Below are 26934 nucleotides of genomic sequence, written 5' to 3'. Positions count from 1 at the left end.
AAGACTTTATTCCTTTAATCATTAAGTCAAAGTCCATAACTTATTATTCTCAATTTCTTTTCTCACTTTATTCTTATAAATTATATTTTTATTCACATCCAAGCCAAGTCTAAAACTAAATATTTCTTTTCCACACCATTAAAAAAAAAATACTGAGCAGGACATTTGAAACATAGAAACCAAAAACAACCTTTGTCAGGAAAAATGACATTTGTAATCTCAAACCTTTTTCCATCACTTGTTCAAAAGCCAATATTTTCATTTCCATATACAAAGCTTGAATCACTTTTTTAAATTAGAAGAAAGATAATATTATATTTGTTTGAATCTATTATAGAAATAATTTATGATATTACAAATAGTTTAACAACTTCCATGACCCTTTAACCAAAACTATTATGTTTTTTCTTTATATCTATTACTTATTCCTTTAAAATGATAATATAATTATTTGTCTATGTATTTCAATTTAAAATGTAATTTTAGTGAGGTTTGAGTCTGAGGAAGAACAAATTTGAACTCTCGGTGTACTTGATCCATTAGATTGTGGATGTGTATTTTAAATTTTTGACTTATCTGAGAATTATTACTAGATTGGTTGGACTTTGAGTTTGTAGATTATTGTACATTTTGTAATATAAATGAGTTTTAAAACCGATGTAGTAAAAAAAAAAAGAAAATATATAGGCCGCCCAAAGCCTTTAAAAAGAGGGCTTAGGGTAGGGTAAGTGGCTTGAGGTTTAGACTTGTGATCCCAGGCCGACCCGACCCTATGTCGACTTTAGGGTTAGGAATCTTCCCTAATAATTTTGAAGGGCTTTAAATGTTTAGGGTCAGGCTTGCCCGACCCGGCCCATTGCCCACCCCTATTGTGTACTCCTTTTCTCATGGGAGAGGTTGCAAGTTCGAATCTCACACGTATTGGTTGAGATTTATTTTTTGTGTAATTATGTGATGGGTTTTTGGGCCAAGCGAGCCTTCGAACTAGAGACAAAGTGCTGCTACGATAGGTGCACCGAGAAGCAAAAACAAGTCTTCATGAACGAGGTGGAGGCGGTTGGGTCTACTCAAAATAGCGCATCGGCGAAACCCTTCGGGATTTATAAGCCTTCGGACAATGTAAACCTTCGGGCTAGGGTATTATAACACCCCGACTTTTATTTGCTTTTCCTATAATAATATTAATATTAATAATAATAATAATGTAAATAGATAAAACAGAAATAGGATATCCAGTAGTTCGGATAAAAGCCCGTAAGTAAGTAGATAGGTTTAAAACCCTTGTTTTACGGGGAGGTTTTAAAAACTAGAAAATAGGGGTTTCTCACGTAGAGTTTTTAGGGAAAAACAAAACGGGAGTTTTAGAAAAAAAAAATGAGTTTTACTGAGAGAAAAAAAAAGGGTTTGAACAAGAAAGATCGTCCAGTTTCGCGCGACAATAGACGTTGGGCTTTCGGAGTTTCGCTCTCGGGGAGCTGTTCGGTTTATAACAGTGAGTAGATACTTTATGTTTTTTTTATATAAATTTCTCGTTATTTGTTAGATACAAAAAAATAAATGGGCTGTGTTCATACTGTGTTTTGATACAGTTTCGTTTTTCTGCCGTTATTCTATCTTTCTCTCCTCTTGTTTAGCTATGGAATTTGGTTATATGTTAGCATAGGGAATTGGTTAATAACTGAACTCTAAATTGAATCTACTTAGGAACTTCTAACATAGCATCAATGGCGCTTAAGTTAAATCAAGAAATCGTTATGATTATATGTTTTTGTGAGCTAGACTATTGTGGTTGTGAGGGGAACTGTTAGGATGTGTTGGTGATAGATGGGTGCCCGAGGGTGGGTTCTTTGATCTCGAGGAGCTTCAATGGATTTACTCAAACACCAAAATCCAATCGTCATCGCGTTAGGTTTTGTTTGGATTAGTGTTTGTTGTTGTTTAACCGTTGTCGGGTTTGATTGTTTTGTTGTGAGGTTTTGTTATGGTGGAGTGGGTCTTTGGAGAGGGACGATTGAGTCAGATAGAGCACTAATGGCGTCGATTCAATTTTTACTGAAGATAATAGAATCATGATTTGATGGTATAGGTCGGTAGGGGTTTTGTGGGGATGAAAACATTTGGGTTCTTTTGTTTAAAGGTGGCGGTGATGGTCAGGTTGTGTGGTGGTCCGGAAGTTGGATGAGGAAGGAGATGAACAGTGAATCATGATTTGGGCTTGGGCCAAATCGTGATGGGCTTATATGTTTTGTTTGGGTTTTATTTTTTTTGGCTTAAGTTAGACTATGGGCTTTAGGCTTTGGGCTTTGGGTTAGAAGAGTGGACTCTGACTTTGACTGTTGACCAGAGTGGACTATGACTTTGACTTTGACAAGGGTTGACTTTGACCAGTTGACCCAAAATTTGACTTTTATCTAAAATTATGATTCGGTCTAATAGGATAAGTCTAGGACTATTAACGTATTTGACTTAGGCTAGGACCTTTCTAAATATACTTGTGTACGTGTATTTACTGCTTTGTGATTTTTCAGTCTTTTACGATACACAACGTTATGACACTTATACATCCATGAAATTAATAACGCGTAAACCAAAAAAATACTTGAATCAAGATATTCCTTCGTTCTCTGAAATAATATATACAATAAATTTCAATAATGCGTAAAGAAAACTTTATTTTTTAGAACTCCACCTCAAGTTTTGGAATTGAGTTATGACCGATGATGTCATATGTTAGGTGGGCATTTATTGAATGTGCCATAAATGGCCCGTTAAGCGTTATATAAGGGTATTCATTGAATGTGTCATGAATGACCGGTATTCATTGAATGTGCCATGAATGACCGGATGGTTTGATCGCCTCTAAAGATGAACTAAGGTATTCACCTTCGGGTTAGTTGTATTCCTTGAGTGTAATGCGGGAATGTAGGATTGGGTATTCCTTGAATGTGTCGGGAATGACCGGGGCATTCATTGAATGTGCCATGAATGGCCCGTTAGTGATATGATAGGTATTCCTGAATGTGGCGGGGAATGACCTAAGGTATTCATTGAATGTGCCATGAATGACACGAGTTTTTTGTGCCCAAAGAGGCGTGAAATATGTGTATGAAAGCCCGAGATGGCTATGATATTGTGGTATTCGATTGGGAGAGAGGCATACAGAATGTGTGATTTGGCAAATGTGTGGAGTGCAAATCGTGGAGTAGGTACTAAAGGGTGGGTGTATAAGAAAAGTAATTGATTAAGTGATAAGAGAAATTGATTTGATTATGCGAGTGTGTTTGGGCTTACTTTTGAATACATAGAGGATATCTACATATGTTATATACAAGTTCTAACTTTCTTTTGCAGGAGGGTAGGACTTAATAATATTTTGTGCAGGGACGCGGCCCTACCCTTATACAGCAACGGATATCGGTAAGTTGTACTTCAATTATTTAGATATTAAAACGAGTTATTCGAATGAGTTAATAAAATGGAAGTTTTGCTTGGGAAGAAACTATGCCGGTTGAGATGACGGAACTACCTGTCTTCCAAGCTGAGAATGATTAGGTTATGATAGATTTAAAGTGTTAGTTGGATAAGTAAAGTTTGGAAATGTTTATATGTGGTTAGTCTACTCATACCAGCAAATTCCATTTTGTTGACCCATGTTTGCTTTGTTTTGGCAACGTGGGTGTGTTCTTGGGAACATAGGTGGAAGGCGTGAAACCGCCGGGTGTGATTGGGATTTCGTACTGGAGCGATCCGTTAGTTTTCTTTTAGGTCGGATTTCTATTGGAAGGATGTAATAACGTAGTTTACCTTTTTCATGGCATGAGAACATGGTAGTGATGAATTTTATTCTGAGAGTTTGTTTGATGTTTTATTTGGAAGGATGTTATCTTAATAAATCAATGGCGGATAATTATTGGGATTATTGTAATTTAAGTTGATTCTTTTATGATATGGCTGTTAGGGTTTTGTATGTGTAGTATCCCCTGTCATAGTCTGGGTTTTTAAACAAATGAACTTAGTGATGTTTGAGATTTTTTTTATATTTTAAATATTCACTTTGTTATTGTTTAGAAATTCGGGTTGTGACAGGTATTTTAATGTAACCGGTGTGGGTCTACTTTAACCCTCTAAAAGAGTTACTGATCTCAGGCTTGCCAATCAAAAAACCAACAAACCACATGCATTGGTAAACTTTGTGCTTGAAATTTCATATAACTCACTTTTATTATGGCTTATCTCATAACATATTTATATTTCAAAGCTCTCTATCTTTAGACTTTCAAGTTTCAACTACAATCAACAGACCAATTAATACACGATTGTGGTTAGTGGTATTATCCTCGATCCCGAATTAATACACTTCCAAGTTACAACACCTTTGATGTGGTTGCATTGTTACTCAATGTGTTTGTTCACTCTGTTGTGATTTGTGAATAAAGCGGAGATTAAAGAAGGCAGTCCACAAAGTTCTTAATTTATGTAGAGCAAACACATCCCCTACGCAAAACTAGAGATTCCAACCGTCTTCATCCCCTCCATTTATTTGATTTACGTGTAATCATGGGAAGCCAATTCCTTAATGATAACACCTGCGATGGAAACTCGCCATCATGGAGAAATGTTCAATCGACCTTTTTGGTGAAAAAAATGCTCAACGGATCAAAACCTAGAATCATGTTTATAGCAGTATAGGCGTATAGTTGTACTGCTGTATACATGTAGTACAAGACCGCTTTAGGGACAATTCTAATTTAAGGGCCTTACTCATTTAATTTAGACTCATTTAGTCATTTATATTTCTTTACCATCTCGTCACCTCCTAAAAAATAAAATGAACCACATACCACTTAGGGTCGGGTTCGTGTCGTGTTAATTCAAGTCACGTATCTAGGGCAGGGAATGGGTCAGGTTCGGGTTGGATATGACTATATTCGAATATGAATAGTTTGACTGTTTGACAATATCTGAACCCGAATCCGAATAAAACCGAAATCTTATATCCGAATCGAACCAACCCGATCAGATAATACTAAAAATACAAAAAAACCCCAAAAAATATATCCGAATCCGAACCCGACCTGAATAAATAAACGGATATGAAAATTGACCCGAACCTGAACTATTCGGATTCGAGTCGGTCGGATTCGGGTCAAACCCAACCCAATTCCCTGCCCTACACGTATCATAAGAGCAAACCAAACCCGACCCACCCACATAATGGGTTAGGTGACCCGCTAAACCAACATGTCAATTTTGGATTGGGCTCACATATAACCCATATGTATGCAAAATTTATACTATATTAGAGCATCTTTAGCAGTGATATCAACTTTAAGATCAAGAATTTGGTCAAAGATGCTACATATTGATGAAAACAAAAAAACACCAAACCAAATACCAAATCGACCAATATTTGGTTCTAGGTTTGATCTTTGTATCAAAATCAAACGCGGTTTTCAAACACCGCGTGGACTTGGGCTTCTAATTAGGCTTATATGGCACGGTTTTCACAAAACTGCTTTAGGATTGGAAAAAAAAGAAATTTTTTATGTGACGATAATGGCGGTTTTGGCAAAACCAATGGGGCCCTGTCGGTTTTCATAGATTTGCCAAAACCTATATGGTTTTAGCAAAACCGCGTAGTTGCTTGGTGTTTTTTTGATGTTACTCCTGAAGTTGCTTGGTGTTTTTTTGGTTTTGTATTTTTTTTGTTCAAAATTTTGGTGTTTATTTTTTTTGCACTGCTAAAGATGCTCTTACAATTTTCTTTAAAATAGGTTTAACAAAAAACATTTATCGAGTCTTAAAAACCATCCATAATTCAATTACTCAATTACACTTCAATAAAAATTGAATCATGATATATAATTGTTTATGAAGCTCTAAGGCATGTACTTTTGAGCTATTTGATTTTTACCTAAACTACCTATAATTTTATATTTTGTAATATAATTATATTCACCAATAGAAAAAAAAAATAATAGTAATTGTTTTTCAAACTCTAAAGCAAGATAATTCCAACATACAAAAGAATTGGAACCTCTTGAGGCAAAGAAAAATAAATTGAAGTTCAAAATACTTATGATATGCAACTAAACATGCTATACATGCAGGTAGTCAGGTTGATGACACAACCCACATGACTGGGTATAGTTGTCGGGTTAGTCAGGTTAACTTCTTGAACCCGAACATCTTGCGGGTCAACAACCCTTAACAAATTATGGCCAACCCAAACCCGTGATTGTTGTGTCGAGTTAGCAGGTCGTGTCCAAAACCGTTACCCTTAAATAAAATAAAATAATTATCCATCATAGGCTAACATCAACTAATCTATAATATTATAGTGTGTTTTGTCGATCTACATTGGGAGAAGCCCATGCTTTGTTGATTTTTTTTGTTCCTAAAATATTTGCATATTATTTATACTAATATGGGAGTCGAAACACCCATACATAGTTTTTTACATATGATATTAGGTGGTCTACCATACCAACACATGTATATAGCTAAAGTAATGTCATGTTGTGTAATGCCAGTAGGGCTGTCAATAGGTTTCGATAACCCGATAACCGATCCGAACCAAATCAATAAAAAACGGTTTGGGTTTTGATAATTTAGTTTGCTCTCTATCGACTCGAAATCGAACCAAACCGATAAGATATTGGTTTGATTTGGGTTTGCACTCCACCGAACCGATAAGATAGCATTTTAGTAATATTTATTATTAATTTTGTATATGTTTATCAATTGTGTGGTTAAAATTAATTAATTTAATTTTAAAATTTAATTGATTTTATAGTTTTCAGTTCGAGTCGGTTCGGGTTTGGTTTGCAATATATCTTATCGGTTCGGTTTAGTTCGATTTCGGATTAAACATAATATTATCGGTTCGATTTGGTTTCGGATTTCCAATTTTCTTATCGGTTCGGATTGGGATTTTTCAAAATCCAACCCAAACCGATCTATTGATAGCCCTAGGTGCCAGTGTCTGCTGTGGAGTTGCCTTCTCTGTAGATGTGATTGAGGGATATATTTTCGAACAAGGATAAGAGTTATCAAATATCCTCTATTATTCCAGCTGCCTCCCATAATAGACTCTTATTGTCATCTCTCTTAATGCAACTTATCAAGGCCTTCGAGTCACTTTGGATGTGTATATATGTGATGCTATAGTAGATAGCTAGATAGAGACCTAGTCTCATTGCCAAAGCTTCAATAAGGAAAGATGTTGATGGGCCAATATCAATTAGAAATCCAAACCTCATGTTGTGTTGGGCCTCAAATAAAACATATCCATCAATTTCGCTTTCTATCTAGGCACCAACTAGTGATTAGGTTTGTCAATTGATCGGTTTGGGTCGGATTATAGAAAATCCAAAACCGATAAGATAATATAATTGGATACCCGAAACTGAACAAAATTGAAAATATTATATTTTATCTGAAATCAAACCGAAAAAATATATTACAAACCGAACTAAACCGACCCAAATCGAAAACTATAAAATCAATTAAATACTAAATCAAATCAATTAATTTTAGACACACAATTAATAAAATCTACACAAAATTAATTATAAATATTACTAAAATGGCATCTTATTAGTTCGGGTTTATATCGGTTTGGTGGAAAACAAATCCGAAACCAAATCAATATTTTATCGGTTTAATTGGGTAGAAAACAAACTAAATTTCCAAAACCCAAACCGTTTTTATCGGTTTGATTCGGATCAATTATTGGGTTATCAAAACCCATGACAGCCTTGACCACTCATCTGCCCATGGAGTGGAGTCACGGACCCCTTACCAACCAATGATTTTTACCTCAAGCGCACCTTATGACATTTTTCTTTCCGAAAAATACACCTTATATACATTTTGGAACATTCCATACTCAACATATTCAGCAAATTGCAAAATATTCACCATATTCAGGAAATTTGGAATCTTTAATTTACTAAATATGGAGTTTCCGCCGCTATATTCAGCAAATTAAATATTCCACATTTCCTTTGGATCTACCTCCAAAGAAAGCTAGTCGCCAATCAAATACATATGGAAAGTATCAATGTACAATTTGTTTTTTAAAATTGAAACTTCAAAACTCAAGCATAATAAAATTATAAAACTACAATGGAAAACTAAAACTTCAACCTCTATATGGACAGAACAGAACAAAAATGCTTACATATCTTCAACTTGATTTGCTCAACTCAATTACTACTACACTAATGTTGTCCTTACTACCCCGAGCCATTGCCAACTCAGCTAGAATTGCTGCTGCTTCAGCAGCATCACTTCCTTTGGTGGAATTTGCAAATGTTCTCCCAATTTGACCATTTAGACAACGCCTTACAACCTGGCAAGCCATCTCATTTGACATAACATCCCATAAACCGTCGCTTGCTAATATGACAAACTCGTCTTTCTCCGTTCGCTCTGTTATGCTGACCTCCGGTACAGAAATCACATACGGTTTAAGGTATTGATCACCTACATTCATCATATTTAGATCTTAATTACGTTCATAAGATAGCAAAAACAGCAGGAAGTAAGACTAATTCCATTTCTTACAGGATAAATCATTGAGCATACCTATGGATCGAGAAGTAGCAAGCACTCCTAGTACTCTATAGCCATTCCAATTTATGACTCTTCCACCAGCGGCTTCTACTCTTTCCATTTCATCTGGTCTATCAGGCTGCAGAAAGGTATTTCCCATGTTTGGAGTTAAAAACTTGTAAATAGTTTACAAAATAAACACACATTTTATTTTCAAAGTGAAATTTTTTACATGATGCATCAAAATCTAATGGTCCACAATAGAATCACGATGCATTATCAGAAGCTAGCATCAGATGCATCGATCGTGAAGGAGATAGAATCTGATTTACTGGGATGGTTATAATTAGAGCATTGGATGCATCGATCGTGAGAAGCTAGCATGCATTTATTCCTTCTAATAGTATAAAGGCTCATATAAAACCCCGCACTCGTAATACAATATTTGTGCCACAGATACTTAGGGCCCGATGGTCCCAATGCAACAAGTGATGTACAGTTGTACGATATTTGTTTGTGCAACAGAGCTCGCAATCTGAGATTGAAAGTCATTCGTGCCAAGTGTGGACCAGTTTTGGATTGTGCACCTCAAACATTTCACCCAAAAGTATATCTCCAGATGTTGGAATGATGGATTGCTGGTTTGTCTGAGAGCAACCCTCAGCCAAAACCTGCTGATGTTGCCTTCAGCCAGTGATTTTTTGGTTCCCAGCGATATTCCCTCCAAAGACTCCACCCAATCAAGAAACAACACGTGTCAACTATATTAGAGCTCCAGTTAGCAACATATTTTTTAGATTTGCACTTTCGATTTTATCTTTAGAACGGTAAACAATTTCTTATTTAGTTTTTTTATCTAATCAAAAAATTCAATAATTATTATCTGAGCCCCAATAAAAAAGAGATTTGTAGAGAATCACTTTATTCATGAGTCGAGTCGATAGAAAAAAAAAAAAACATGTGAAATATTATTTCTTTTTTTTTCAGCAAATATTTTAGATTGTATATTTAATTTTAATGAGGATAAATTAGTAAGTCTAAAAAAAACAATTATTAATGGTTGGATTTCAAAATATTATAAACACGTGTTGCTGTGTTGTTTTTTGATTGGGTTTGGAGCTCTTCAAGAAAATATTGCTGGGAGCAAAAATCAGTCGCCCTAATCCACGCACTAACAAGTGAATGAGATTCATTCGTAGCTCATTGTACGTGGTGATAATGTTTAGAGGCTATTGTTTAGGTGCGCGGATCAAAATCAAATGGTCCCACATTATTTACTTTACAATTAAATACACTCATCTCTTATTTAGCAAAGATCACAAAACACTAGATGCATGCATGTCCTACTAATAAAGATTTGGCGGAACAGTGAACACCAAAGATAGATTGATCAAAGAAGAGATGAACAAAAAACATAAAACAAATATAAGATTAGGAATTAGAAAGTTAAAACAAAACTAACTACAAAAGCATCTAAACATCCAAAAGAATTTATTGTTTATAAAACAATACTTAAGAATGAATCCTGATTCCTCACTAAAACCATTTCCTCCAAACATTCCTAGATCTTAACTAAAAATTTCTTCGAAATATCAAAAAAATTAACTTAATTATCCTTCCTTGCTTCCATGTAATGTCACCGTATTTTTCCTACCCAAGTTAAAGTGGTTGCTAATCTTTTTTTTTTTGAGGGTAGCATAGCCTTGGGTTTGCTCCCCTGGCCACTAGTTTGATTCCCCTCAAGGCCATTGGCAAGGCTACCGATCAAATTTCTAACCAGGTCCCGGGCTTAGTCGAGCTGCAGCTTAAGCTGGGCCAGGACACCCGGTTAGCAAAGAAAAAGGTTGGTAATCCTCTCTTTTTTCGACAAAAGTTGCTAATCCTTTGAACTCTGCTTAAAAAGTAATGTATTCTCATCTCAGAGGCAAAATAATTTACAAGGAGCAAGAACTACTGAACATTGAAGAATTGGAACAATAAGAAATAAGCTTGCTATCGCTAGAGAATTTATTATTTTTTGTAATGAATAAATAAAATGAGATGGACAAGTAAAATTATATTTTTGAATACCTTATGATCATGGGAGAGCGGCACTGCAACACCACCACGCGATAACACACCTCTCGAATCGCCACAATTCGCAACAACGAGCTTATTAGTACTAACCAAAGCTACCAATGCCGTGGATCCAACCGACTTAATATTTTGCACTTCAATCCCTTTTTCATCAACTTCATCATCCATTTTCAAGAAACAATCTTCCATTTTTTTCTTCCAATCAATCTCACTCCAGCTCACTTCTATCTCATCCATTTCTTCCTCGAACCCCCTAGCTAAAACCCGATGTAAACGATCTCTACACACATGGGATACTCCTGAACCTCCATGTCCATCATACACGGCAAAAAAATCGAAAACCACTTCATTTTTTGATGTTAATAACCCCGGCGCTATAGTTACTGTGTCTTCCATTGTTCTTCTTCTTCCACATAAAGAAACTGACCCATGTGATAAACTTGGAAATTTTTATTATCTTCAGCAGTACTTGTTGAAACTAATATACCTACTGGTTTACCTACTGAATCAGACGGTGTGGAATCGTCATCACAAAAAATTGTTGTTCTTTTTTTCTTCTTGAAATCATCAGTATTAATATTACCATCTGATAAAAGACATTCTCTTGATTTCAAACGTTTATTGATTTCAAGTTGTCTATTTCTTTGATCATTTCTATTACCTTTCATTATACGAACTCCGTCCATTTTCTGACCTGGTGGATCATTCATTAGAACACCGTCCATTGCTGCTGCTGTTACTATTGCTTTTTTGATTTCTTTCTCTTTCTCGCTTCAGTTTTTCATATTGCACGTAACAAAATGTGTTGGATTCATTCAAATACTTAAGGTTGAAGTGATGGCTGTGTGGATCGTTAGATTGTCGAGTTAATTGGATCTCGCCACCTGTGTTTCTGTAAGGAAGTTTTTCACTGATGACCATTATACTAAAAGAGAGACGTGGACCCGTTAGATTACTCGAACGCCACGTTTTCTTTGTTGCCGCTCGTTTCTTTGGCGGGAGATGTAATTATTCTCTGCACTTCGATTAGCAAAATTCATAATTGCCGTCCTTTCGGATTGACTGAATATTTTGAATATTCTTCTGCTTTAGGTGATCAGTAAATGTTTTATTTTAATAAGATCTGTTAATTAAAGATGAAAGAAGGCAAATCAGCTAATTAAAAGCATTTTTAGAAGAGAAACAAAAAAAACATCTAATTTTTAACCAAACTAAAAAAATACCAACCAATTTTAGGAGTAATATCAAATTTTTGACATTAAATGATGCGATTTTAGATAAATTGCGTCATATAACCTACGTGGTTTTCTCAACACTGCGCACTGAAACCCATCTTAAAAGTCCAAGCACACGCAATTTTGGAAAAACCCGATGTGTCGCAGATTAATTTTTTTATTTATTTTCTTTCCAAATCTCTCACGCGATTTTGGCAAAAACGTGCCATAGAAGCTCACTTAGAAGCCAAAGCCCACGCACTGTTAGAAAAACCGTGCAATTTTTAAAAAACCGCATGAGAGATTTGATACAGCATCAAAACTAGAACCAAATTTTGACCGATTTGGTATTTAGTTTGGTGTTTTCATTAACATATAACTCTCATGAAAATTAAAAAAAACACCAAATTGTTATAAATTTAGTGTTTAATGCTAGAAAAGTATCACTCTTAAAAATGCTCTAAGAGCCTAAGACGAGTGTCTTTCACATCTCTAAAAAAAAAAAAAACTCCGAAACTACAAAAGGCGTTACAAATGATGTCAGAAGTTGTTAAGATACAATAAAATTTACACCTAATCTATTGTTAGCTCCTCTTAATAATATGGTTAGAAATAAAAATGTATTAGGGTAGAAATTAATATACTTTTTACAATAAAAAGGTGGGAGCTAGATAAGCTACTCTACTAATAAATCATGATATATATAACTGGTGTTTTTGTTGTTAGATATTCTGGGGTGTAGGGTCCAATGTCCATAAAATTAGATCTCTAGAAAGTGATACGTGGCTGACTAGGTTGTTGTAGCGTTAGCGCGTGGAGAAAAACAGGATTACAGGAGCCTTTTTCTTTGACAAAGAATGTTTGACTCATTTGATTCTCCGGTACGCTGTCCCACACGTGTCTCGTGTTACAGGTTGAAGCATGGCTCTCCTTATGGTAATCATTGAAGATACGTAATTTAAACGAAAAATGCTTGTAAGCCGCTCATCCAAGAGTTTGCATAGGTACGTAATACGTATACAAAGATTAAAAAGAAAAACAGTCAGAGCATCTTGGTAGTATAACCGGTTAAATTCTTCAAATTTGAAAAAAAACTACAAAATTTATCTTAATTTCATTTTTAGGTAGTTTCAAATTCGATTGCATTACTTGTTTGTTTGCATTTTTGTTCATAAATTTAGTAATTTGGATGCGGATGCGGATTGATATTGGTAATGTCGTGTGGGTTGTTTTAGAATTGTACATACGACACTTTAACTGTCGCGTGAATTGTTTTTTGTTAATAGAATTTGTGACCACTTAGAATTAGTCGAAATTTGTGATCAGATTTTCCAAATTTTTTTTTTAAATTTGAAAATATACTACCACCACCTAAAAATATTTTTATAGAAATCAAAATAATATTATTAGTTCGGATTCAATCGGATTTTGGACCTACCCCAGCATTACTTGTTTCTCTTTAATTATAACTAACGGTAAAAAAAAATTGGCAATGTAAAATAATTGACACACCGAATGAGGCTTGGTGATGTAGTAGCATGCTTAACTTCATGCATAGGTGCCATAGCCGCATAGAGAACGTGTTGAGGTGCAGGTGCTACTTCAAGAAGAATCGCGGTGTAACTCCTTTTAAAAACAAGGTTTTCATGGATGACATCTCAAATTTTATAAATCGCAAATTCTAGTTGAATTTAAAAAGAGAGAGAGAATGAACGAAAAGGATATTTATCTCATGCATATTCATTAGGTTTTGGGTCGCATATTAAAGAAGTAGAGAAGATCTCAGCATCTCACAGATTTTATAGGTCTAGAAACAAGATCGTTCGTATCGGTACGGTGAGGGTGGGATCAGGCCTACCAATTCTAACTGGGAGAAGAAGCCACGTGGCATTACAAAGTTTTTAGTTGTGTTGATGATTTTCTGGCTTTTTCTATACTAGTCCAATATGAGGTTTGGAAATAGAAATCTACTATCTATATACTAAAGCAGAGACCTTTAAAGGATAATTTTCTCTCTCCTATGTGGCACTCTAATATGAGAGTTAGCTTTTTCTCTATCCTATGTGGCACTTTAGTATGAAATATAATATTTTCTAATAGCCTATAATCCCACGTATATTGAACCTCTTTATACAGTTTGAGTGTATTTCTAATTCTTGTATTTAGAAAGTTTTAGTGTATTTCCAATTCTTATATATTTGATCAAAAAAAAAAAAAAAATTGCTAAAAAATAGGTGATGTGTAGAAAGTAATTTCCTATTACTTAATCAAACACTTTTAGTGTTCCAATTATTATATATTTGATCAAATAAAAAAATTGCAAAAATAAGTGATTTATAAAACTAATTCCTATTACAAATCATACAATTTTAGTGTCTATGATAAAACACCTAACTTATTTCAAATATATCCTTAACATGGCTCAAAACATAGTTAAAAACAATTATACAAAAAATAACATCACAAAATATATAATAGAAAATGAAAAAAAAAATAACGACAAAACAATAATGACAAATATTTTAAAATATATATAATATTGATTGAAACTAATGTAAAAAAAAAAAAAAAACAATTAATGGGGAATGAAAACCTGGATGCAAATGCATCGAACTAACCTCAACGTGAACTAATATTTAACAGAAATCGAAATCGGATGCAAATGCAAGCATTAAACTAATCTAAAAAAAGTAAATAATAGAAAATCGGAATATGGATAGAACCGCATTAAACTAACCTCAAAGAATAATTAACGGAAAATTAAAACTTGGATGCAAATATATCAAACTAACATCAAAAAATAATTGTCAGAAAATCGGAAATTGGATGCAAATGCATTGAGCTAACCCTCAAAGATTAAATTAACAGAGAATCAGAAACTAGACGCAGCTGCATTGAACTAACTTCAAAAAAAAATTAATTATAAATTGGAAACATAATGCAAATGCGTGGAACTAATCTTAAAAAATAATTAACGGGAAATCGAAAACCGGATGCAACTGCACTGAACTAATCTAAAAAAATAAATTGGACGCAAAACCTCCAGAAATAATTAACGGAAAATCAGAAACTGAATGCAAACTCATTGAACTAACTTCAAACAATAATTAACGGAAAATCGAAAACTAGATGAAAATGCAACTTTATTAAATAATAAATGAGAAATCGAAAAATGGATGCAAATGCATTAAACTAATCTTACAAAATAATTAATGGGAAATCAGAAACTAGATGCAAATGTATTGAATTGACCTCAAATAATATAACAATTAACAACAAAAAATTGGAAATTGGATGCAAATGTATTGAACTAACCGAAAAAGAATAATTAACAAGAAATCAGAAACTAGATGCAACTGCATTGAACTGATCTCAAAAAATAAATAACGGGAATTGGAAATTGGATGCAACCGCATTGAACTAACCTCAAAAATATAAATAATGAGAAAATCAAACTGAATGCAAATGCATTGAACTAACCTCAAAACATAGTTGGGTTATATGTTGTGGGAATGTCTCGATAAGTATAGTTTTGCATTTAAAATGGTATTTATCTTATCTCTTTTCGTATGATTGTGAACTCCTTGCTATTCAAGTAGTTTCAATATATATGAACTTCGCCTTATTAGGCAATCTCACAAAACTTCAATCAAATTTCTATTATTAAACAACAAAATGAAGTTGAAGGATTTTATCAAAGGTGAGTTTTTTTTTTAATGGAGAGTGAGATTTTCACGTTATAAGAAATTTGGTTGAGTAATTAATATAATATTAATATATAATAGTTATGCATATTTGCAAATATTTTTCAGAATAATTAATATAACAACACCCATTCGTAGATAATATTTGAAGATTCCACGTAGTGAGTCATGCATAATTTAAAAAATAATTAACGAGAAATCGGGAACTGAATAATCTTCGATGATCCCATGCACATAGTAAATTAAGCATAATTTACTTTTTATATCATGTTTGTAAGGACACTACATATGGATCAATAGAAGTTGGTATTATACACCACATTAGATAATTATAAGGAAATCAAACTGGATTCAAATACATAATCGAGCTCAAAGAGTAATCAATGGGAAATTAGAAACTTTATGCAAATTGCATTAAACTAACGACAGAGAGTAACTAACGGGAAATTAGAAATTGGATGCAAATCCTTGAAAAATATCTAATGGAAAATCGGAAACGATATGCAAAAACATCAAAGAAACCTCAAATAATAATTAATGGAAAACCGGAAACTGGATGCAAATGCATTGAACTTAACTCAAAAAATAATTAACAGAAAATCAAAAATTGAATGCAACTGCATTAAACTAACCTCATAGAATAATTGGTGGGAAATTGGAAACTAAGTGCAAATGCATTGAAATAACCTCAAAGAATAGTTAACGGGACATCAGAAACTGGATATAATTGTATCGAACTAACCTAAAAGCATAAATAATAAAAAACTAGATGCAGATGTATTGAACTAACCTTAAAGAGTTATTAATAGAAAATTGGAAACTGGATCCAAATGCAATAAACTAATCTCATAGACTAATTAACGAAACATTAAAAAATGGATGAAACTGTACTGAACTAACCTAAATGAATAATTAACGGGAAATTATAAATTTGATGTAAATGCATTGAACTAACCTCAAAAAATAATTAATGGAAAATCAGAAACTTGATGCAAATGCATTGAACTAACCTCAAAGAACAATTAACATAAAATCGAAAATTGGATGCAACTGCATTGAACTAATCTCAAAGAATAATTAACGGAAAACTAAAAATTGGATGCAACTGCATTAAACTAAAATTAGAGATTAACTAGCAAGAAATCCAAAATTGGATGCAAATGCATTGAAATAACCTAAAAAAATAGTTAACTAGAAATCGAAAGTCGGATGTAACTGCATTGCACTGACCTCAAAGCATAAATGTTCACTTTTTTAGCCTCCTCACATGAGTAATTAGGAACCCAAAACAAGAGTGAGTTTATAAAAACAAGCTCTTACATATATGCAAACTGTATAGAAATTGTAAACTATCGAACTAACCTAGAAAAATAATTAACGGGAAATCAGAAATTGGATGCAGATGTATTGAACTAACCTCAAAGAGTAATTAATGGGAGATTGGAACCTAGATGCAAATGCAATGAACTAATCTCAAACACTAATTAACGAAACATCGAAAACTAGATGCAACTATACTGAATTAACATTTTAATGAATAATTAACGGGAAATCATAAAGTGAATGCAATTGCACTGAACTAACCTCAAATGATAATTAACAGAAAATCGGAAACTTGATGCAACTGCATTGAACTAACCTCAAACAATAATTTATGAGAATTTGGAAACTGGATGCAACATACTATATTAAACTAACCTCAAAAAATAATTAATAGAAAATCATAAACTTGATGCAAATGCATTGAACTAATAACCCTAAAACATATTTGTATTATATGTAGGGGGAATAAATGTCTCGACAAATATAGTTTTGCATTTTAAGTAGTGTTTATCATAATTCTTTTCTTGTGATTGAAAATGTTTTGCTATTTAAGTAGCTTCAATATTATTTTTGCCACATGGGCATTTTCACAAAATTTCAATCAAACTTCTATTGTTAAACCTAACAAAAAAAAGAAGTTGATGAGTTTTATCAAAGTTTGATGCTTTCTTTTTATAGAGAGTGGTGCAAGAAATTTAAATGAGTAATTAATATAATTTTCATATCTCATACCTATGCATAGTTGCTAATATTTTTTAGAATAATTTAATATAACGGCTCCCGTTCGTAGAACACATTCATGTGATAAATATTTTCAAGTGGGAGTAGTATATTCTTTGAGGATATAGAAACAATCAATCTGTTTTAGTGATTTGTACACATTAGTACATAAGCTGAGCGGTGATGATTTACAGCTTTATCACCATAAATCTAATAAAACTATTATACAAACTAGATCGAGTTTAAGATAATTCCATTTGAAAATTACAGATTAATATCCTAAACCAAAAAGTGAAAATGCTATCTCAATTTGATCCCTTAGTTTCCAAGTACTTATCCACCATAATTTTGCTCATTAACGTATTTCAATTTATTTATAATAAAAATATATTTTGGTTCAAAAATTTCCTGCTAAATCACTATAAATCTAAGAAAACTATTATACAAGCTAAATCGAGTTTAAGATAATTATATTTGAAATTTATGGATTAATATCCTAAACCACAAAGTGAAGAGGCTATCTTAATTTGATCCCTTAGTTTCCAAGTACTTATGCATTATAATCGCTGCTCATTAACGTATTTCGGTTTATTTTTAATAAAAATATATTCTGATTCAAAAATTTGTGTGAGACATTTTGTAAAGCCGTTTCTGGACACAAAATATTTAATAGATCCCGGGCGTATGCCCGGGTCCAAAATCTAGTCTAACATTCTAATTTCTAACCCACCAATGCTTTTTATAAAATATAATATAAGTGAATTATCCAAAATATTAGAAAAATAAAGGCAATAATACCACTTAACCCTATTAACTTGTTAGAATACTAGGGCTTGCCCGTACCCTCCGGCACGCATGAATCGGCGTGTGACACCACCTTCGAGCTTCTGATAGTAGGCTAATGATATGTACCACGTATCCAGTATAAAATTTTGTTGAAATCTTTTATCAGTTTTCAGAATTTTGGAGACACCTAGAAATTTATAAACCTTTCAAAAGATATAAATTTGAAAGAGAATTTGTGAACAAAAAATTACTGATCAGCAGATCCTAAACGTAAACAAAATTCAACAACCAAGTGTGGTTGGAACTTGATGTATGCAATGAACAGAGCATGCCAAATTACATACCAAATACAATGTCTTAAAATGATAGGTTTCATTTCCTCTTCATAAATAATCATCATATACAAATCCCCAATATTGGAAAAATAAAGGCAATAATACCACTTAAGCCTATGAACTTGTTAGAATATTCCACTTCACTCTGTATACTTTTTTACCCTACTTTTTTTAGAGCACAAACCATTTTAAATTTGTAATGAAATTCCATTTTACCTATCTGGCCTATTCCATTTATCCGACATAGTGATGTAGCAGATGATACATGTCTTGTATCATCGTATAAAAAAGTGATACATGTCATATATCATGATGATATATAACATCAACAATCTGGTGTCTGAAATGGGCCGGATAGGTAAAATGGAATCAATTTATTTGGGAGTACAATATACTTTAACGTGAATTATAAACAATCATTGTTCATATCTATTTAGAGTATGAACAATTAGAATATGAACAATTATTATTTATATCTGAACATAAATATGAACAATCACTTCATATAAACATTCATTGTTTATACCTAGCTAGAATTCATAACTAAACACTATTAATCTACTCAGCAAGTTGCCATTACAAATGTTTTCAACCTAGGGCTTAGAACAGGCCAAACTTCGTGACTTGAAACGGTTAGAATTCAATGCTCAAAACTGATGATTTTTGCCTTTTTCTAGCTAGGTTCTTCTTGCTTATTATTTTTCTTTTGATTATCAGTATGTATCGTCACTGACAAGAGTGGGTCAAAATGACTTTGGATCAAGGGAAGAAAATGTGACACGTGGAATTAAACTAAAGCTACAAGTATCACCAAATTGTTATGATTTCGATGTCCAATCAAACTCTTTTTTTAAGATTAGCTGCGCTGCATGTGACTTCTGTTATGGTCAGTACTCACATTCACTTCATTGAATAAGATCTTTGTTTCTGGGGAAGAAAAATATCTAAAGTTTGAAGGTAATGTGCATATCATATTCCCAAGTTAACTGTCCCCGAACTTATTCTGATCAATGTAAAATATCTGCCTTCGTAATTGCCAACTTATGACTTAACTGCAACACTAAGGAGTTGCAGACACGAGATGATAGTATGGGGAACAGTAGCAAATGCGCAAAGCTGATTGGTGGTGGAGATTCATTTTTTCATGTGACCTTTAGAATATTCTCATATCACTGTACCAACATACGTGGTCACGGCATTATTCGTAGGTACTTATCGCATAGCACATCATATCCAACCATCGACGACTGATCAAATAAGATCTCTGATCCTAGCTAGTTTCGAGTGGCTCCGACTTAAAGGCATGCTACAATGCTACATTATGTCAAATTGTTATCATTTGAAACTTAAGAAGAGCAGAACCTTCAGTGTATTTGGAGTGTTTACCAGGAAAAGGGCGGGGGTATCGGCTAAATTTGGGCTTCGGTGTTTGGCTGGAGAATACACTCTCACACAAATAATAGATTTCCCAACGTTTTATATGTGGACTGTGTAACATTTTATGATTTTATAGAAAGCTATGACTGAGAAGACGAAGTTGTTTTGATTGTGGAGATCCTCATGTTCTAAATCCGATAATGATCAGAGCATCAGACACCTATTATCACAATGTGAATTCTCTTTCGTCATTTCAAATTTCTTTTCTCCTTTGGAAAATCACCAATTCAACATTGTTAAATAATCAAACTAACTGCAGGAAAGATGTGATCGATGAAACTAACAAGAAACCATATTCTTTGAGGTTCGCTTACACAACAGAAAAAATACAGTGCAGTTTTCCTTTTGACTTGAATAGCCAATCTATATTTTATAGTACAACAAAATAACAGGGTCGCTATGCGGACCCATGGGACCAGAATAACACAGCATAATCAGATTAAGGTGTTCGTGGAAAACAGAAACTACTTCAAAGGCTTCGCGTGCAATGAAGGCAGGGATCCTTGCAACTCACCAGTAATCATTGCAGGAACACAGACCATCTTTAATATGATGGAAGCGATTTGTGTCCCTCACTACTATTTCTCTTTTCGACGAGACTGAAATGAACTTCATCGCACTGTGACAGTCCCCACAAATACGGAGGTTCTTAAATATCCGAATAGGTTTCGAGTCAGAGGAGCTTATAAGTCCAAAAGCCAAGGCAATCTTCTCGCTGTGTTGAAACAGATATTGCTCTTTCTGTTCATCTGCCACATCATGAAGGACAAAATCTGTATTTGGAACATAGCCCAAGTTCTTTATTTCACCAGCCAACTGATTAAGTTTGTTGAAGATCTCATGTGATCGTGGGTGTGAAGTGTCTCCTACGTAGAACTTGTGCACAATGCTTTCCATTTCTATCCAACTACAACCGGCTTCTTTTCTCAATTTCCTCTCTTTCATGGTCTTCCTGATTTTCAACCCATCATCCCATTGGCCCGTAGAAGCATACAAGTTTGACAGTAGGATGTAAGCCGCAGGATCATGTGGGTCAAGGTCTAAAATATGTTTAGCTACCAGTTTCCCAAGCTCCATATTTCCTTGAACTCGACAAGCACCAAGGAGTGTTCGCCATACCAGAGCAGCAGCCTTGAAAGGCATTGAATTGATGAATTCAAGTGCTTCCTTGAGAAGGCCCGATCGGCCAAGCAAATCAACCATGCATGCATAGTGCTCCATTCTAGGGACAATGTTGTGTACCTTCTGCATGGAATTGAAGTGCTCCCAACCTTCTGAAACCAAGCCAACATGGCTACAAGCTGATATGATTGCCACAAAAGTGACCTCATTTGGCTTTATTCCTGCCTTTCTCATTTCATGAAACGTTTCCAAAGCTCTCCCTGCATATCCATGCTTAGCAAATCCCGTTATCATTGACGTCCACGAGATTACATTCCTATCATCCATCTCAATAAAAACTTGGTAAGCAGCTTCTATATTGCCACACCGAGAGTACATGGATATTAGAGCATTGCCAACGCATTGGTCCGAATCTAGTCCTTCTTTCAACAATCGAGCATGAAGCTGCTCACCCTTGCTCAATGCGCCAATACTTGCAGCTCCGCTCAGGAGACTTGCAAATGTGAAAGCGCTGACTCCAACACCTGTGCTCTCAATTCGGTGAAAAATTTCAAATGCTTCATCTGAATTCAAGTTCTTGGAATACCCATCAACAATGGTATTAAAGGAAATAAGATTTTTCTCAAACAGAACATCAAAAGCTTTCCTGGCATCTTCCATTTTACCCGATTGAGCAAACATGCTGATCAGAGAATTGCCAACACAATTAACTGATGCAAAACCCGATTTAACAACATGAGCATAAACCTGTTCTCCCCTTTTGGAATCCGAGAGGTTTGCACATGCTTTTAGTACACTAGAAAAAGTGAAATGATTTGGCCGAACGGACCATGTATCATCTCACAGAAGAGATAAATTGCTTCATAGTCATGCCCACCGCACTGCACATATCCTGTTATAATTGCAGTCCAAGACATAACATTGTGGTTAGGCATCCGATCGAAAACTTTCCTCGACTCATCAAACGATCCACCTGTTGCACACTTGGCATACATGTCCACCATACTACATCCAACACAGACATCCAAAGCTAATCCAGATCGAATTACTCGAGAATGCAATTGCTGACCAAGCTGAAAAGATTCCAGTTCAGCACAAGCCGAAATAACCGAACTAAGAGTGAAGCTATCTGGAACAAACTCACTCAATTCCATCTCAAGAAACAAATCAACTGCATCTTTCGCCAACCCACATTGGGCATATCTAGTTATCATCAATGTCCAAGAAACAGCATTCCTTTCAGGCATACGATCAAACACCTTTCTGGCAGAATCCAAATCACCCATACCTTTTGTAAACAACTCAATCAACTCACACCCAACACATAAATTAGACTCAAAATACCCACTCTTTAACACAGACCCAAAAACCACTCTTCCTATCCAAGCATTATCATAATCCCTACACGCTCGAATCACTGCCGTGAAACAAAACTCATTCGGGTAATGCCCCGATTCAAGCATATCATAAAAAAGAGTTATAGCCTCAAATTTACGATGATTATTAGCAAAACAAGATATCATAGCACTCCAAGAAACCAAGTCTCTATCTTTTTCCATTGCCTCAAATATTAAATTAGCAGTTTCCCAATCACCACATTTTGAGTATAAACTAATTAGAGAGTTTTTAACAACATTATCCAATTTAAGTCCTGATTCAATTAAAAGAGAATGAACAAGTTTGCCACGGTCGAAATTAAACGACCGGATACAAGATTTGAGGACAAGTGAATATGAAACTAAATCTGGTTGGGTCATTAAATTGAGAGTTGAAAATGCTGAATCGAGATGGCCTATTTTTAATTCATTGATTAAACGGTGTTTCAAGGGTGAGAATTTTTGGTGGGTTTTGAAATGAGGTGGTGATGCTGGAATGGAAATGCAGGAACTTAACATGATGACGTCAGTTAATTGGTAACGAGCAACAACTTGGGCGAGAGCACTGTATAAAAAACCAGTTTAATGAAGAAACAGTACAAGGAAAAACAACGTACATGGAAGAGCACTCCCGATGCAAATGCAAGTCATTATAGCAATCCCAAAAGGAGGGGGGTGTGAAAATTTTCACTTCTTTTTGGTGCAAAACCAGTGCCCAGTGCAGAGGTGAAAAGGATGGTGGCTATTTTTCCAAGTCATTCTCAGAATGAAATCTTCAACCGATTGTGAACTTCGGACCGGATATTGAATTTGTGTGTTTTTTTTTTTAAAAAATGGGTTTTTTTTTTTTCGGACTGAATGTTTCATTCTGTCTCATGATTATTTTTCGGTTTTTGACGGGATGTTTAATTCCGTTTGGAGCGTTTTTTCGATTTTTACGTCTAGACAGAATCTAACATTCCGTCTGAGATTAATATTCACCTTTGTATTGGGCAGTTTCACCTTGTTTTTCACCAAAATGGTAATAAGAGGGGAAAATACTGCGTACTTTGAGGTGATAAGAGGAGGGGGAAAATATTAACTTGTATTGGATTCTCTTATAGTGGGTTTGTGACTTTATTCACCTCTAAATGGTTCAAAACCTTTGGCTAAAGGTGAATACTAAGGTGACTATTTTTCCAAGTCAAAACGAAGGTGAAACCTTCAACCGAGATAGTAGCTGAGTTGTGAACTTCGGACGGAATGTTAGATTTCGTCTTGTGTGTGTGTGTTTTTTTTTTAAAAATGAGTTTTTTTTTCAGACGGAGTCCGTCTCGCATGATTTTTCTTTTTTTTTTTTTTTTTTTGTGTTTTTCATTTTTTAATTTAAAACGGGATATTTCATTCTGTTCGGATCGTTTTTTCGATTTTTATGTCTAGACAGAATCTGAAATTAATATTCACATTTGCATTGGACAGCTTCACTTTGTTTTTCACCAAAACGGTGGAAAAGAGGAGAAAAATAACGAATTGCATTGGGAATGCTCCAATATTCCGGATAGGCTAAGTGGCTCGCAATCAATTAATAATGATGGTGTTTGCTAAATTTCATTATCACTAGCTGTGGATATTGTTAAGAAATACCAACTACTGTTTTGTTAGTTTTTGTGTTTTTGGAGGGCATTTTTTTATGTTTTGAATTATAATATGTCTTGATACTTTGCAAGTTTGTGTGTTTCGGGTAGTTAAATTGTTTTATAGCTTATGGTGATCACAATGTAATGTTTCCTGTCCTTTTTCTCTCTTAGCAAAGAACTGTGAATATGTCAGGAGCAGTTTTTTTTTATGTTGAAAATGGAATATCACTTTAGAAACTTTTGTTGCAAGTCTTTAGGATTGCATGTGTTTCTTTTGTCAGTTGAACAAAGAATTGTCTATATGTTTCCAGATTAACAACTACTGCATTACCATATTCAAATACATTAGCTCTAGCTAGCTAGTACAATATATCATATTTGATTGTAAGGTATGTAATGAGCTTGGGTGTTGACGTTGACCCTTTGCCGGTTCGTTAGATTGTTGGTTCGTTTTTCAGCGATAATTGTAGTAGTTGTTGATTCCCAATTGCATACCTCATCGGGGTTGAACTTCGATGACAACACATATGATGTTGATCCTGTTGAAGAGTTACTTTTCATTGGTTCCACCGATAAGAAGAAGAAATGGAATCGATGATGATTGGAGATGGAATGGACGAACCAGAATTTTGTTGATGGTTGGACGGTTGGACCACAGTTAGGTCTGCTACCTTTGGTAAGTTAGGAATGACTTCTTTTCCCCTGTTTTCTAGCAATTAAGTAGTAATTATGTAATATAGGTATTATAGTCAAATTGCTTATGACATGAAATGAGAGACTTCCAAAGCAATTTTGAAAAGAATTTAAAAGAAAGTAACTAAATATTTGCTTACAGCTGTATCCGCAAAGGGATTCATAGCTAGAGATATATCATTTTATTACACGGCAGGACAGGAGAAACACAGTTTTATAGAGAATGTAGAATCACTTTAACGATTGTCTACATATTTGGCAATGCTATACATTCTTCTTTCAAAAGTTCAGACTACATTCTTCTTTCAAAACAGCATTATTTTGCTACAAATGAAGTAAATAAATGAAATTAATGCATATATAAAGTTTAAAATAAGGGTTCGACATAAAAAAATACTATTTGATCAACATAATAAAATTTTGGTATTCAAGTACTAATTCTCATGGTTTTCTTTTCTTTATTATGAAACCGTTCTTTTCCTATTTGTTGCTTTTGTCCTTGTTTTGGTTTTTCTCCATGTCCTTCATTTCTTTAATTTTTTATTCGAGACAATATATCTTATCTTTGTTGTGTTTATCATCAACCAACCAATCTAACATAATATTTCTGAGTACGTCGAGTTGATTCTGTTTCTCTTCAACCTCTTTTATTTTCTTCATAAGTTCTTTGAAATTGAAGTCTTCAATTTCTATATCACGTCCATCATTTATAAACTGTATTGCGTGAAAAGCTGTTGAATCCTCTGCTTTTGCAACAGAATATGTAGTGCTTCCATCAATTTCTTTAACTACGACGCCTTCATTGTTAAAGAATAAGTCTTTTGGTACCTTTAATGTTACAGTGCTTTTGAATCGTCCGTTCTCTAATTCTGTGTTGTAGACTGATCTTGTTGAACGTTAAGTTCTGCTTCTAGAATTTCCTTTAGCAATTTTTTTTTTACATAAGCTGTAATTTTCATACGCCATTATCTGCAATATACATAATAAAATTTATAAATTCTTTATCCAATACTCTTTAATATAACAAAAAAAAAATAAATACTCAATCAATATGAAATGAAGTCAGAAAATAATTGTAAATAATGGAGAAGAGGAAGAAAGTAGGCTACCTAGTTCTTTATCCAATACTCTTTAATATAACAAAAAAAAAAAGACTTAATCAATATGAAATGAAGTCAGAAAATAATTGTAAATAATGGAGAAGAGGAAGAAAGTAGGCTACCTGGTTTTTCGATATGTGTAGTGCAATTGTTTTTTTTTTGTACATATATAGGTTTTTTTAGGTTAATAGATTAGGTTTTACTACTTTTCGTTGGATTTTAGTTTAGTTTTGTATATATCTTATCGGATATCTTAAATTAGATTTTTTTTTTCAATTATCTAGAAGTTATTGTGTTTTGAAACTTCTACATGTACTATTGGGCCTAGGGCCCATCAAATTTTATAAGATATGTTTTAAGCGGGTATTTGTATTGCAACTTCTATTCAAATCAAGCTACAGACCACACCTCAAATCAAATGATACAAGACTTTCACTTACCACCCATACCTTGCCTTAGATGAAAACCGCGCCATTACACGAAAACTAAGTTTCATTGATCAGATTCACCCAATCGAAAACCAACTCAGAGAACTACATAGCAGGTAAGCTTTTTCGTTTGTGTTCGGAAGAAGACATTTTCATACCGAATTCTCAATTTTATATTAAATTCATGTTAGGAGGGTGAACTATTGAGTTGATCGCAATTTTTATAGGCAATTTGGCAGTAATATCAGATGGTTCAATTTCTGTCTGGGATTTACTTAAGGATTGCTAATTCGAATTTGAAACCCAATTCGAATTCTAATAGATGCCCCTATTTTATATTTAGGTGTAAATAAGTTACCATCTCATCTCGATTATCTTTGCCTTCTCTTTCTTTCTTTCTTTCAAAGAAGATGAAGATGAGAACCAACATTAGTATGAGCACACA

The 26934-nt window shown here is 34.0% G+C and overlaps 2 protein-coding genes across 2 annotated transcripts; both read right to left on the bottom strand.

Annotated features, from left to right (window-relative positions):
• Positions 1 to 8032: 8032 nt before the first annotated feature.
• LOC147514027 (protein phosphatase 2C 51-like) lies at positions 8033 to 11512 on the bottom strand. The gene is made up of 3 exons (XM_086597427.1): positions 10630 to 11512; positions 8593 to 8698; positions 8033 to 8490 (listed from the first exon to the last, which is right to left on the bottom strand). Exons 1-3 carry the CDS (start codon positions 11029 to 11031, stop codon positions 8192 to 8194), a joined length of 807 nt encoding a protein of 268 aa, XP_086453553.1. The 5' UTR covers positions 11032 to 11512; the 3' UTR covers positions 8033 to 8191.
• An 8916-nt stretch (positions 11513 to 20428) lies between these two features.
• On the bottom strand, positions 20429 to 23463 carry LOC147514026 (pentatricopeptide repeat-containing protein At3g49170, chloroplastic-like). Its single transcript, XM_086597426.1, is given in 2 exon segments — positions 20429 to 22103; positions 22106 to 23463. Coding segments are annotated over 2 exon segments (2505 nt in total). The 5' UTR covers positions 23172 to 23463; the 3' UTR covers positions 20429 to 20664.
• Between the last annotated feature and the right edge of the window lie 3471 nt (positions 23464 to 26934).

The sequence above is a fragment of the Coptis chinensis genome, chromosome 3 (genome assembly GCF_015680905.1).
Source record: "Coptis chinensis isolate HL-2020 chromosome 3, ASM1568090v1, whole genome shotgun sequence".
In the NCBI taxonomy this organism is placed as follows: Eukaryota; Viridiplantae; Streptophyta; class Magnoliopsida; order Ranunculales; family Ranunculaceae; genus Coptis; species Coptis chinensis.
This window is presented reverse-complemented; position numbering and strand designations above follow the sequence as displayed.